At 59.4% G+C, this 12712-nt stretch overlaps 1 protein-coding gene across 1 annotated transcript; it reads left to right on the top strand.

Moving 5' to 3' along the window:
- The first annotated feature begins 4334 nt into the window (after positions 1 to 4334).
- On the top strand, positions 4335 to 10821 carry RHBDD2 (rhomboid domain containing 2). Its single transcript, XM_029081706.2, has 4 exons — positions 4335 to 4362; positions 6371 to 6778; positions 9317 to 9467; positions 9894 to 10821. The coding sequence occupies exons 2-4, from the start codon at positions 6430 to 6432 to the stop codon at positions 10222 to 10224; spliced, it is 831 nt and encodes a 276-aa protein (XP_028937539.1). The 5' UTR covers positions 4335 to 4362; positions 6371 to 6429; the 3' UTR covers positions 10225 to 10821.
- Positions 10822 to 12712: the final 1891 nt, after the last annotated feature.

The raw sequence follows: 12712 nt of genomic DNA, 5'->3' as shown, positions 1-12712 counted from the left end.
CGTTTTACAGATGGGGGAACTGAGGCCCCGGGAAGTGACTGGCCCAAGGTCACCCAGCTGACTCGCGGCAGAGCCGGGATTAGAACCCGTGACCTCTGACCCCCAAGCCCGCGCTCTTTCCTGGCCGTGTGGACCCGTCACTTCGCTTCTCTGGGCCTCAGTGACCTCATCTGTAAAATGGGGATTAAGACTGGGAGCCTCATGTAGGACAGTTTGATTACCCTGTATTATCCCAGCGCTTAGAACAGTGCCCTGCACATAGTAAACGCTTGACAAATACCAACATTATTATTATTATTATTATTAATTCCCTTACCTGATTGCCCTGGATGAACAGTGCTCTGCACATAGTAAGCGCCTAACAAATACCAACATCTGTCCCAGCGCTGTGCACATAGTAAGCACTTAACAAATACCATCATTATTATTTATTATTATTACTTCCCTTACCTGATTACCCTGGATCTACCTCAGTGCTGTGCACATAGTAAGCGCTTAACAAATATCAACATTATTATTATTATTACCTCCCTTACCTGATTACCCTGGATCTACCCCAGCACTGGGCACATAGTAAGCGCTTAACAAATAGCAACATTATTATTATTATTACTTCCCTTACCTGATTACCCTGGATCTACCCCAGCACTGGGCACATAGTAAGCGTTTAACAAATAACATTATTATTATTATTATTACTTCCCTTACCTGATTACCCTGGATCTACCCCAGCACTGGGCACATAGCACTTAACAAATACCAACATTATTATTATTATTATTACTTCCCTTACCTGATTACCCTGTATCTACCCCAGTGCTGTGCACATAGTAAGCATTTAACAAATACCAACATTATTATTAATCTCTGGGCCTCAGTGACCTCCTCTGGAAAATGGGGATAAAGACTGGGAGCCTCCCAGGGGACAATCTGATGACCCTGGAAAATGAATACTAATATTAATACTATTTTTAAATAGTAATGTTGGTATTTGGTAAGCGCTTACTAGGTGCAGAGCACTGTTCTAAGCGCTGGGGGAGACCCAGAGTCATCAGGTGGTCCCCCGTGAGGCTCCCCGTCTTCATCCCCATTTTACAGATGAGGTGACTGAGCCTCAGAGAAGTGAAGTGCACATGAGAGATGAGATGATTCTCCCTGCCCGGCTCCTTTAAACTTTTTTCTTCCTCCGCTCATTAGGGTTTTCAAAATTGCTGCCCCGAGCTGCTGCTGTAAAGGGTAGCGCTCAAAACAGAGCCCGGCACGTAGTCAGCACTTAAATACCGTAATTATTGTTAAAGGGTCCTGCCGACATGTAGTCGAAACGGATGTGTCGTGCGCCGAATCGGTGAAATTTTAAAAAGGCCTAAGCGTCATATATCATACCTCAGAACGTCGACTGTCTGAACTCAAAGATAACCAATCAATTCAATCGACTGTGATTGAGCCGATCATCTCCATTCAATTCAGTCGTATTCATTGATCGCTTATTGGGTGCAGAGCACTGTACTGAGCGTTTGGAAAGAACAGTTCAGCAAAGAGACAATCCCTTGTATACGCCTCCTGCATCTGGACATACGGAAAGGGCTCAACAACCCAATTTTAAGTTATTATTTCCTGAGCGCTTAAAATACTGATCGGGTACCTGCTGTGTGCAAAGCACTGGACTAAATGGTTTTTTTTAAGGGTATCTGTTAGGCACTTACTATGTGTCAGGGGCCCAAAGTGCTTGACAGAGAACAGGAGCACTAGCAGACGTGAAGCAGCGCGGCCTCGCGGAAAGAGCACAGAGCTGGGAGTTAGAAGGGCCGAGTGCGTTCGTTCAGTCGTATTTAACGTTTGCTGTATGGAGAACACTGTACTGAGCGCTTGGGAAGAACAAGTCAGCAAAAGAGGCGATCCCTGCCCCCAGCGCTCCACCACTCAGCCGGAGCGACCAGGGGCAAGTCACGACTTCTCGTGCCCCGTGGGCTCCTCGCGGTCACTACGCTTGGAAGCGCGGGGAGAGACGGGATCATTTTATTCCAGCCAATTCTGGAGGCTATTTAACGGCCAACTGGCCCTCTGCCTTCTCCGCTCCCACCTGACTCCCATCCAGATGGTCCGTCGATGGGCCTCTCCTGCCAAAACTGAGAATTATAAATTCCCCTTTCACAGTAATACCCATTCATTTACCGGACTTTCAAAATACACCCAGTGCCCCAACTCCCAGGATATCCATGAATTAAAATCCCTAATTCAAAATGGGACGAACCTTCCGATCCTCAAGCAACCTCTTCTGTACCTTCCAGCTTGTCAAGTTAGGCAGCGACGCTGCCTGATGGAAAGAGCCCGGGCCTGGTAATAATAATGATAATAATAATAATGACGATGATGACGGTGACGGTATTTATTAAGTGCTTGCTGTGTGTCAAGCACCGCTCTAAGCACAGGGGTAGATACGAGGTAATCAGGTTGGGGCTCACAGACTTGATCCCCATTTTACAGATGTGGTAACTGAGGCACAGAGAAGTGAAGTGATTTGCCCAAGGTCACACAGCAGACAAGTGGCGGAGCAGAGATTAGAACCCGTGTTCTCTGGCTCCCAAGCCCGGGCTCTTGCCACTAGGCCACGCTGCTTCTGGGAGTCGGAGGACCTGAGTTCTAATCCCATCTCTGCCAATTGCTGGCTGTGTGACTTTGGGCACGTCTATCGCCTCAGAGGGAGGGAGGGGGAGAGAGAGGGACAGGGAGGGGAGAGAGAGGAGAGAAAGAGGAGAGAGGGAAAGGAGAGAAAGGGAAAGGAGAGAGGGAAAGGAGAGAGAGGGAAAGGAGAGAAAGGGAAAGGAGAGAGGGAAAGGAGGGAAAGGGAAAAGAGAGAGGGAAAGGAGGGAAAGGGAAAAGAGAGAGGGAAAGGAGGGAAAGGGAAAAGAGAGAGGGAAAGGAGGGAAAGGGAAAAGAGAGAGGGAAAGGAGGGAAAGGGAAAAGAGAGAGGGAAAGGAGGGAAAGGGAAAAGAGAGAGGGAAGGAGGGAAAGGGAAAAGAGAGAGGGAAAGGAGGGACAGGCAAAGAGAGAGGGAAAGGAGGGAAAGGGAAAAGAGAGGGAAAGGAGGGAAAGGGAAAAGAGAGAGGGAAAGGAGGGAAAGGGAAAAGAGAGAGGGAAAGGAGGGAAAGGGAAAAGAGAGAGGGAAAGGAGGGAAAGGCAAAGGAGAGAGGGAAAGGAGGGAAAGGCAAAGGAGAGAGGGAAAGGAGGGGAGAAAGGGAAAGGAGGGGAGAGAGGGAAAGGGAAAGGAGAGAGGGAGAGGGGAGAAAGGGAAAGGAGGGGAGAGAGGGAAAGGGAAAGGAGGGGAGAGAGGGAAAGGGAAAGGAGGGAAAGGGAAAGGGAAGCGGGACAGGCAAAGAGAGAGAGGGACAGGCAAAGAGAGAGAGAGGGTCAGGGGAAGAGGGAAAGGAGAGAAAGAGAAAAGAGAGAGGGAAAGGAGGAAAAGAGAAAAGAGAGGGGGAAAGGAGGAAAAGGGAAAAGAGAGGGGGAAAGGAGGAAAAGGGAAAAGAGAGGGGGGAAAGGAGGAAAAGGGAAAAGAGAGGGGGAAAGGAGGAAAAGGGAAAAGAGAGGGGGAAAGGAGGAAAAGGGAAAAGAGAGGGGGAAAGGAGGAAAAGGGAAAAGAGAGGGGGAAAGGAGGAAAAGGGAAAAGAGAGGGGGAAAGGAGGAAAAGGGAAAGAGAGGGGGAAAGGAGGAAAAGGGAAAAGAGAGGGGGGAAAGGAGGAAAAGGGAAAAGAGAGGGGGGAAAGGAGGAAAAGGGAAAAGAGAGGGGGAAAGGAGGAAAAGGGAAAAGAGAGGGGGAAAGGGGGAAAAGGGAAAAGAGAGGGGGAAAGGAGGAAAAGAGAAAAGAGAGAGGGAAAGGAGGAAAAGAGAAAAGAGAGAGGGAAAGGAGGAAAAGATAAAAGAGAGAGGGAAAGGAGGAAAAGAGAGAGGGACGAGGGAATGAGAGGGACGAGAGGACCTGGGAGAGAGGTCCGAGGCCCCGTCCCCGCTAAGGAGACTTGGGGAGGGAGCAGCGCGGCGGCGCCGAGTCCTTTAGTGGGAGGGTTTGGGGGTGAAGCGCGGGGGTGAAGCGCGGGGGTGAAGAGCGGGCGGGCGGGGCCTCTGGGGCCTCTGAGGCCTCGGCCAAGATGGCGGCGCGGGCCCTGAGGAAGGCGCTGAGGAAGGCGCTGAGGAAGGCGCTGTCGGCGGCCCGGGCCTCGCCCCCGCGCCCCCCGCCCGCCGCCTCCCTCTCCGCCCTGCTCGCCCTGCTCCTGTCCGGACCCCGCCTCCTGCCCGACCCCGACCCCGACCCCCGACCCCCCTCCGCCTTCTCCCTCAGGCCGGCCCCGGCCTCACCCTGCCAAGGTGAGACCCGCCTCGCCCCCCTCGCCACGATAACCCCGCTCGGGACGTTTAATATTGCCACTGCTCCAGCGCTTACTCTGTGCCGAGCGCCGGGGGAGATAATGGTGGTATTTATTAAGCGCTTACTACGCGCAAAGCGCCGGGGGGAGGGGGGGGGATACGAGGTGACGAGGTGGTCCCACGTGGGGCTTCCCGGCTTCGTCCCCATTTGACGGATGAGGGAACCGAGGCCCAGTGAAGTGACTGGATCAATAGTATTTCTTGAGCGCTTACTCTGTGCAGAGCACTGGACCAAGCGCTTGGGATGAACAAGTCGGCAACGGATAGAGACGGTCCCTGCCGTTTGACGGGCGCACGGTCTAATCGACTGTGGGGACTCGCCCCCAGCCCCCCGGCTGGCGGGCGGCGCGGCCGGGATTCGGACCCGTGACCCCCGACTCCCGAGCCCGGGCTCCCGCCGCCGGGCCGCGCCGCTTAGGCCGTCGGCCGGTCCCCGGGCCCCGTCCCGCCTCCCCATCCGACGGATGCGGCGGCCGAGGCCCGGTGGACGAGGGGCGGGGGCGGGATTGGAACCCAGATCCTCCCGATTCGCGGGCCCGGCCTCTACGCGCGACGCCGTGCTCCTTCTCCTGTGATGGGGTGGTAGACGATAGAAGTTCTTCTTATCATCGTGGCGTTTAGTTACCCTTTCCACCGCCTTCCGCTCGGCGCGGCTCGGTAGAAGGAGGCCGGGCTCGGGAGTCGGAGGTCACGGGTTCTAATCCCGGCGCCGCCGCTTGTCCGCCGTGGGACTGTGGGCAAGTCGCTTCACTCCTCTGTGCCTCGGTGACCTCGTCTGCAAAATGGGGATGAAGACTGGGAGCCCCGATCGGGACAACCGGATCGCCTCGTATTTCCACCCCCAGTGTTTAGAACGGTGCTTTGCACGTAGTAAGCGCTTGACGCCTGCCATCGTTATTATTTGCTAGACGTTGCACGTAGCGCCGGGATAGGTACAAGCTGATCAGGTTGGACGCGGTCCACCTCCCCCCTCGGGGCTCACAGTCTTCATCCCCATTTTACAGATGAGGTAAGTGAGGCCCAGGGAAGGGACTTGCCCAAGGTCCCACTGGAGGCGGGATTCATAATGTTGGTATTTGTTAAGCGCTTACTATGTGCAGAGCACTGTTCTAAGCCCCGGGGTAGATAGAGGGTCATCAGATTGCCCCACGTGGGGCTCACAGTTTTAATCCCCATTTTACAGATGAGGGAACTGAGGCTCAGAGGAGTGAAGTGACTTGCCCACAGTCACACAGCCGACAGGCGGCGGAGCCGGGATTCGAACCCCCGACCTCTGACTTCCGGGCCCGGGCTCTTTCCACCGAGCCGCGCTGCTTCCAAGACCCAGGTCCTTCTGATTCTGAGACCCCGTGCTGAAACCGTTAGGCCACGCTGCTTCGCCTGACTCCCAAGCCAGCGGGAGCTGGGTTCGAACCCCACCTCGGCCACAGATCTGCCGTGCGACCGTGGGCACGTCACTTGACTTCTGGGCCTCAGTTACCTCACCTGTAAAACGGGGGTCAAGACTGTGAGCCCCACGCGAGGCAGCGACCGTGTCCGACCCGATCAACCGGTATCCACCCCAGCACTTAGAATTGTGTTTAGCGCATAATAAGCCCTTAAGTATCATAACAATAACTGTGATCATGAAATCACGTCTCCACCGGGAAGCCTTCCCTGACTCATCTCTCTCATCTCCCAACCCTATTCCCCAGTGGGACGAGCCCTGGGCCTGGGATTCAGGGCACCTGGGTTCGAATCCCGGCTCCGCCGGCGTCCCGTTTTGGGACAGGTCACTTCCGCGTGCCTTAGTTTCCCCTTCCGAAACTGGGGCATAGATTGCCCGTCCTCCCTCCTTCTTGGACTGTGAGTCTCCCGCGGGACAGGGACCGTGTCGGACCCGATTATCTTGTCCCCGGCACCCAGGACGGAAACGCGCTCTCCGCTAAACCGCGCCACCCGTCCTCAGTTTACAGGTTGGTGACGTACGTCTTCGTCTACGAGGACCCCGTGTCCCTGCTCTGCGGCATGGCGATCATCTGGCACGTCGCCGGCGGCTTCGAGAAGAGCGTGGGCACCGTGCGGCACTGCGTCTTCACCGCCGCCTCGGCCGCCTCCGCGGCCCTCCTCTTCCTGCCGCTGGAGGCCGCGTGGGCCGGGGCCGGGATGGGGGGCGTCCGGGGGGCCGGGGGCTTCACCCCCGTGGCGTTGGCCATGCTGGCCGTCGCCTCCGGCCGCCCGCGGATGAGGAAGGCGGTGGTCCTCGGGGTGGCCGTGCCCACCGGCCTGGTGCCCTGGCTGCTGCTGGGGGCGGCTCGCCTCCTCCCGGGGGCCTCTCTCCTCGCCGATCTCTGCGGGCTCCTGGTGGGAGTGGCCTGTATCCTTCCGGCGTCCGGGCTCGCGCGCCGCCGGGCGAGAGCGGTTTGCCGGGCCGCCGGGCGGAGGGGCAGGGGCGAGCGTTGGGGGTGAGCCGCCGGGCATCGCCGCTCCCTCCCCTCGCCCAGTCTGCCCCTTCCGCGGCACCCCTCCACCCAAGCCGAGGACCGGTCTCCCCTTAGGGTCTGGGCCCAGAGGCAGCCAGCTCGTTGAGGGCGGGGAATACTGGCCGTTGGTTGTTGTGCCGGCCCCTCCCAAGCGCTTAGTACGGTGCTCTGCACGCAGTAAGCGCTCGATAAATACCACTGGAATGAATAAATGGACCCCCTGGAGTCGGGAGGTCAGGGTTTCTGATTAGCCAGGGGCATCTGGCGCTTATCCCCGCTCCGCCGCTCGTCAGCTGTGTGACCGTGGGCAAGTCACTTCACTTCTCTGGGCCTCGGTTACCTCATCTGTAAAGTGGGGATTAAGAGTGCGAGCCTCGCGAGGGACACCTGTTGACCCCGTATCTCCCCCAACGCTTCCAACGGTGCTCCGCACATAGTAAGCGCTTAACAAATACCAGCATCGTTATCATTAACCTTTCTGCATCGGGGTATTTGTTAAGCGCTTACTGGGTACCAAGCACCGCATTCATTCATTCATTCAGCAGTATTTACTGAGCGCTTACTGAGAAGCAGCGTGGCTCAGCGGAAAGAGCCCGGGCTTGGCAGTCAGAGGTCACGGGTTCGAATCCCGGCTCTGCCCCTTGGCAGCTGTGTGACTCTGGGCGAGTCGCTTCACTTCTCTGTGCCTCAGCTCATCCGTAAAATGGGGATGAAGACGGTGAGCCCCGCGTGGGACAACCCGATGACCCTGTATCTCCCCCAGCGCTTAGAACGGTGCTCGGCACGTAGTAAGCGCTTAGCAAATACCAACATTATTATTACTGTGCGCAGAGCACATAGCGAGTGCTTGGGAGAGTAGAATAGAACGATGAACAGACAGTCCCTGCCCACGGCGAGCTTACGGTCTAGAGGGGGAGACAGAAATGAATAGAAATGACTATATTACGGATGGGGATGAAAGTGGCGTGGGGCTGGGAGGGGTGGGATGAATAAAGGGAGCGAGTCAGGGAGCGGGAAAAGAGGGCTCGGTCAGGGAAGGCCTCTTGGAGGAGATGGCTTGGAGGAGGCTTGCAAGGGTGAGGGGAGAGTCACGGGATCTGAGGAGGAAGGGTGTCCCAGGCCGGAGGCGGGAGGCGGGCGAGGGGTCGGCGGCGAGACAGACGAGGTGGAGGCGAGCCTGGGGTAGATTCAAGATCATCGGGTTGGACACGGTCTTTGCCCCTCGCGGGGCTCGCGGTCCGGGTCGGCCGGAGAACGCACGTCGAGTCGCAGTTTACAGATGGGGAAACCGAGGCCCAGAGCCAATCCTGGGGCCTGGGAGGAGCTGTGCGGGGGCACGACCTAAGCGCTTGGAAAGTACAATTGGGCAACGAGTAGAGACGATCCCGGCCCAACAACGGGCCCCCGGCCTAGAAGACTCCCGGTTCCAAGGAGCGTCCCGGCGCCGTGGCCCGGGGCCAGCGCGTGCCGGGAACTGCCACGCGGCCCCCGGAGATGCCCCGCAGTGGGGTCGCCCGGCAGGCTGGCGGCGGAGCAGGAGGGAGATCCCCGGGCCCTGGACAACCGGTCCCGCAGCGCTCTCCGCCTCCTCCCGGCCCTCGGGGCGGGAGCAGCGTGGCCTAGAGGAGAGAGCCCGGGGCCTGGGGATCGAAATAACCAATAATAAGAGCGACGGTGTTTGGTAAGCGCTTACTAGGTGCCCAGCACTGTTCTAGGCGCTGAGGGAGATGCAAGGTCATGGGGTTGTCCCCCGTGGGGCTCCCGGTCCTCATCCCCATTTTCCAGATGAGGTCACTGAGGCGCAGAGAAGTGAAGTGACCTGCCCAGAGTCACACAGCTGACAAGCGGCGGAGCCGGGATTAGAACCCACGACCTCCGACTCCCACGCCCGGGCTCTCGCCACTAGGCCACGCTGCTTCCCCGGCCCCGGGTTCTAATCCCGGCTCCGCCACCCGTCTGCCGGGTGACCCTGGGCAAGTCAGTTCCTGTCTCTGGGCCTCGGTTTCCTCATCTGTGAAATGGGGATGAAGCCCGGGCGCCCCACCGGGGACGGGGACCGCGTGTCCGACCCGTTTAGCTTGGATCTCCCCCAGCGCTCAGTACGGCGCCTGGCGCCTAGTAAGTGCTTAGCGAGTACCGCCGTTCTTCTTGTTCTAATCCTGGCTCCGCCGGTTGCTCGCTGGGTGGCCTTGGGCAAGTCGCTTCACTTCTCTGTGCCTCAGTTACCTCAACTGCAAAGCAGGGATTCAGTCCCCGTTCTCCCGCCCGCTTAGACCGCGAGCCCCACGCGGGCTCGACCTAATTACCTCTCACCCACCCCGGCGCGGACACACGGCAAGCGCCTAACGAATCCGGTGGAAAGAAAAGTAGGGCGGGCCACCTCTCCCTCAGCCCCGGCCGCCTCGTCTCCTTAACCCGGCCCGGAACGCCAGTCGGTCACGGCCCGTGCGCGCGGCTGGACCTCCCGGAAGCGGTGGCCTCGAAGCTGGACCGGAGGTTCCCCTTCAGCCTCCTCGGGAGGGTCCCGGGCCTCAGATACGTCCCGGGGTCTTCGGCCGAAAGGAGAGCCGCCCAGACCGGGAGGTACGCGGGACCCCCCGCCGGTCGTGGGGGGCCTCGGGGGTCCCACCCCGGGCAGAGCCGCGTCCGGTGACGCCGCCCGGGACGGGGAATACTCGCTTCCGTCGTCTCCCCGGAAAAGGCGGAGAGGGGATTGGGGGGTGGCCCGGGCAGAGGCTGAGGGGCTCGACTCCGGCTGGGCACGTTCCTTCCCGGCGGGGAGGAAAGATAACGTGACGGAGGGTGTCCAGGAGGGGTCGGGTAAACCCGCGGTCACGACGGGGGTGCCCGGGAAGTGCCTGTTCTGTGCCGAGCGCCGGGGTAGGGTAGATCCGCGCCGATCAGATCGAACGCCGGCCTTCGCTTGCCGGCCGGAGAACGTCGGCCCGGGGCCGGCGGCATCGGGCGTGATGCCGGGCTCCGTGTCTCTCTCTCTCTCTCTCTCTCCAGGACCGATCCGGTGCCGGGGTCGTACCCCACCCGGAGCTATCCCTCCCGCCCCGCTCCGGCCCGGCCCGTCGTCCCGCTGCCGCCTGCCAACGTCCAGAGGTTGGCACCCTGGCCCTCGCCCGGCCGGCCGGCCTCCGGCCACGTCTACGTGCAGAACCGTTGGGGCGTCGCCCCCGCCCCGCCCGGCCAGTGCCCGGCGCCCCCGGCTTGGGCCCTGCCGGTCTTCCCGGCCCATCCGGGGCCGGGACGTCCAGAGGACGAGGGGCGGGCGGTCCCAGGGGGGCCCCCGCCGTCGGCGCCCGCCGCCCTCCCGGAGCTGCGGACTCTGTGACGGGGGGGACCCGGAGCGGCGCCGACGCCTCTCCGCCGGGTCTTCCCGGAGAGGTGACCGGAGGAGGAGGCCGGCCGGGGACCGAGTGGGCGGCACAGAAGGCCTCTGGCCCCGGGCCCGTCCGCCCCGCGGGAGGTCGGGGGGCACGGGGGCCCCGACTGAACCCCGGCGCCGTCCCCCCCTCCTCCCCGTCCCGCTCCCCGTGGCTGCGGCGGATCCAGACGTCGGCTTCCAGGGGATGGAGAAGCAGCGGGACGTGATGGATAGAGCGCGGGCCAGCGAGTCGGGAGGTCTTGGGTTCTAATCCCGGCTGCCGTGCGACCTCAGGCAAGTCACCTCGCTTCTCTGGGCCTCGCTACCTCCTCTGTAAAACGGGGCTTGAGTGGGCCCGACTTGATTAGCTTGTATCCACCCCAGGGCTTAGAACAGGGCTTGGCACCTAATAAGTGCTAAACGAGTACCATGATAATATTTTACTATTATTTTTAATGGTGATAATAATAATTATTATTAGTGGAAAGAGCTTCAAACTTGCCACCTTCGGGGCTGCTTTTCTGAATAAAGCATGCAAATCCAGGTCCCAGGGTGGAATTGTAACGGTAGCGGTATTTATTTAGTACCAGTTGAGGTCTCCTTAAGCGCTTACTGGGTGCAAAGCACTGTTCTAAGCGCTTGGGAGAGGACAGCACCGCGGCAGACGGACGCGTTCCCTGCCCACAACGAGCTCACGGCCCAGAAGGGGAGACGGATATCAAGATACATAAATCGATACATAAATTACGGGTGTAGACGTATGTGCTCTGGGGATGTGGGGGGGGGGCGGGCGGGCGGATGAGGGGGACGCGGACGGGAGGGGGAGAAGTCAGGGAAGGCTTCCCGGAGGAGGCTTCGCTAAGGCTCTGAAGTGGGGGAGGGCGATTATCCGCCTCGCGGGGCACTCTTTAAAGTGGAAGATCGGAAGATTCGAACCGTAGCGAGAAATTCCCGGTTTGGTGCCCTTCTCTAGTCGGCGCGCGCGTCTGGGGGATATAAAAATACCTACGGAATAAATAATCGGACACACGTAATCTTCCGGGGCTGAAGATGGGACCGTATCAAAATAATAAAGGTGTTAAGGGCTCGGTACGCGCCAAGCACCTTACTTAGCAGCGGGGTAGTTTTAGAGAAGCGGCGTGGCTCGGGGGAAAGAGCCCGGGCTTAGGGGTCAGCGGTCATGGGTTCTAATCCCGGCTCCGCCCCCTGTCACCGGGGTGACTTTGGGCAAGTCACTGCTCGGTGCCTCAGCGACCTCATCTGTAAAATGGGGATGAAGACCGTGAGCCCCGCGTGGGACAACCTGACGACCCTGTATCTCCCCCCAGCGTTTAGAGCAGCGCCCGGCTCCTAGGAAGCGCTGAACAAAGACCAACGGCCTCGTTATCATTATTAGGCGAATTAATCAGGGCGGACGCAGTCCCCAAGGGGCTCACGGTCTGAGCCGCCCGTCTGCTGTGTGACGATGGGCGAGTCGCATCTCTGTGCCTCCGTTTCCTCATCTGGGAAATGGGGATGAAGACCGTGAGCCCCACGGGGGACAGGGACCCGATCCAACCGGATGAGCCAGGGCCTGGCACCTAGTAAGCGTTTGACAAGTAGCACCCTCTCGAGCGGAAGCCCGGGGCGGACCGGGGAACGGGCCTGCCGACGCCGTCGTGCTCTCTCAAGCGGGTAGCGCGGAGTGAGCGCTCAGTGAGTACCGTGGGTGATGGATGGTGATGATAAAAGGAAAAACCAAACCTCCCCGCCCCCGGGGCCAAGATGTCCCAGGCTGTGCAGCGGCAGAGGAATTGACAGGGGGCGCCCGATGTCCACTGACGATAATAATAATAATAATAATAATAATAATAATAATGTTGGTATTTGTTAAGCGCTTACTACGTGCGGAGCTCCGTTCTAAGCGCTGGGGGAGATCCGGGGGTCATCGGGTCGGCCCACGTGAGGCTCACGGGCTTCATCCCCATTTTACAGATGAGGGAACTGAGGCCCGGAGAAGTTAAGTGACGTGCCCGCAGTCCCACGGCGAAGCGGCAGAGCCCGGAGGTGCCCCATCCGGTACCTCTCCCGGAAGCCTCCGGGGCCCCAGTCTCCCCAGGGCCCCCAACTGGTCGGGGGGCCCCCAAGCCGTCAGCTTCCAAGGCCACGGACCTCAAGCCCGCCCGTATCAGCTCGTCGCGGGCCGGGAATGGATCTGCTTATTGTACCGTCCTCTCCCAGGCGCTTGGCGCAGGGCTCCGCGCGGGGTAAGCGCTCACTGAATAGCGCCGAATGAACGAATGAGAAGCAGCGTGGCCCGGCGGAAAGAGCCCGGGCTTGGGAGTCAGAGGTCACGGGTTCTAATCCCAGCTCCGCCGCTTGCCAGCTGCGTGACTCTGGGCAAGTCGCGTCACTTCTCGGGGCCTCGGTTCCCCCATCCGTCAAATGGGGATTAAAACTGCGAGCCCCACGTGGG

The sequence above is a fragment of the Ornithorhynchus anatinus genome, chromosome 17, assembly GCF_004115215.2.
Source record: "Ornithorhynchus anatinus isolate Pmale09 chromosome 17, mOrnAna1.pri.v4, whole genome shotgun sequence".
Taxonomy (NCBI): domain Eukaryota; kingdom Metazoa; phylum Chordata; class Mammalia; order Monotremata; family Ornithorhynchidae; genus Ornithorhynchus; species Ornithorhynchus anatinus.
The sequence above is the reverse complement of the archived record's forward strand: the minus strand, read 5'-3'. Positions and strand labels throughout refer to the sequence as shown.

Coding starts and splice junctions, on each gene's coding strand:
- RHBDD2 (XM_029081706.2), top strand. CDS start 6,430: ATGGCGATCATCTGGCACGTCGCCGGCGGCTTCGAGAAGAGCGTGGGC. Junction 6,779..9,316: donor GCTCCTGGTGGGAGTGGCCT/GTATCCTTCCGG, acceptor CCGGAACGCCAG/TCGGTCACGGCCCGTGCGCG. Junction 9,468..9,893: donor AGAGCCGCCCAGACCGGGAG/GTACGCGGGACC, acceptor CTCTCTCTCCAG/GACCGATCCGGTGCCGGGGT.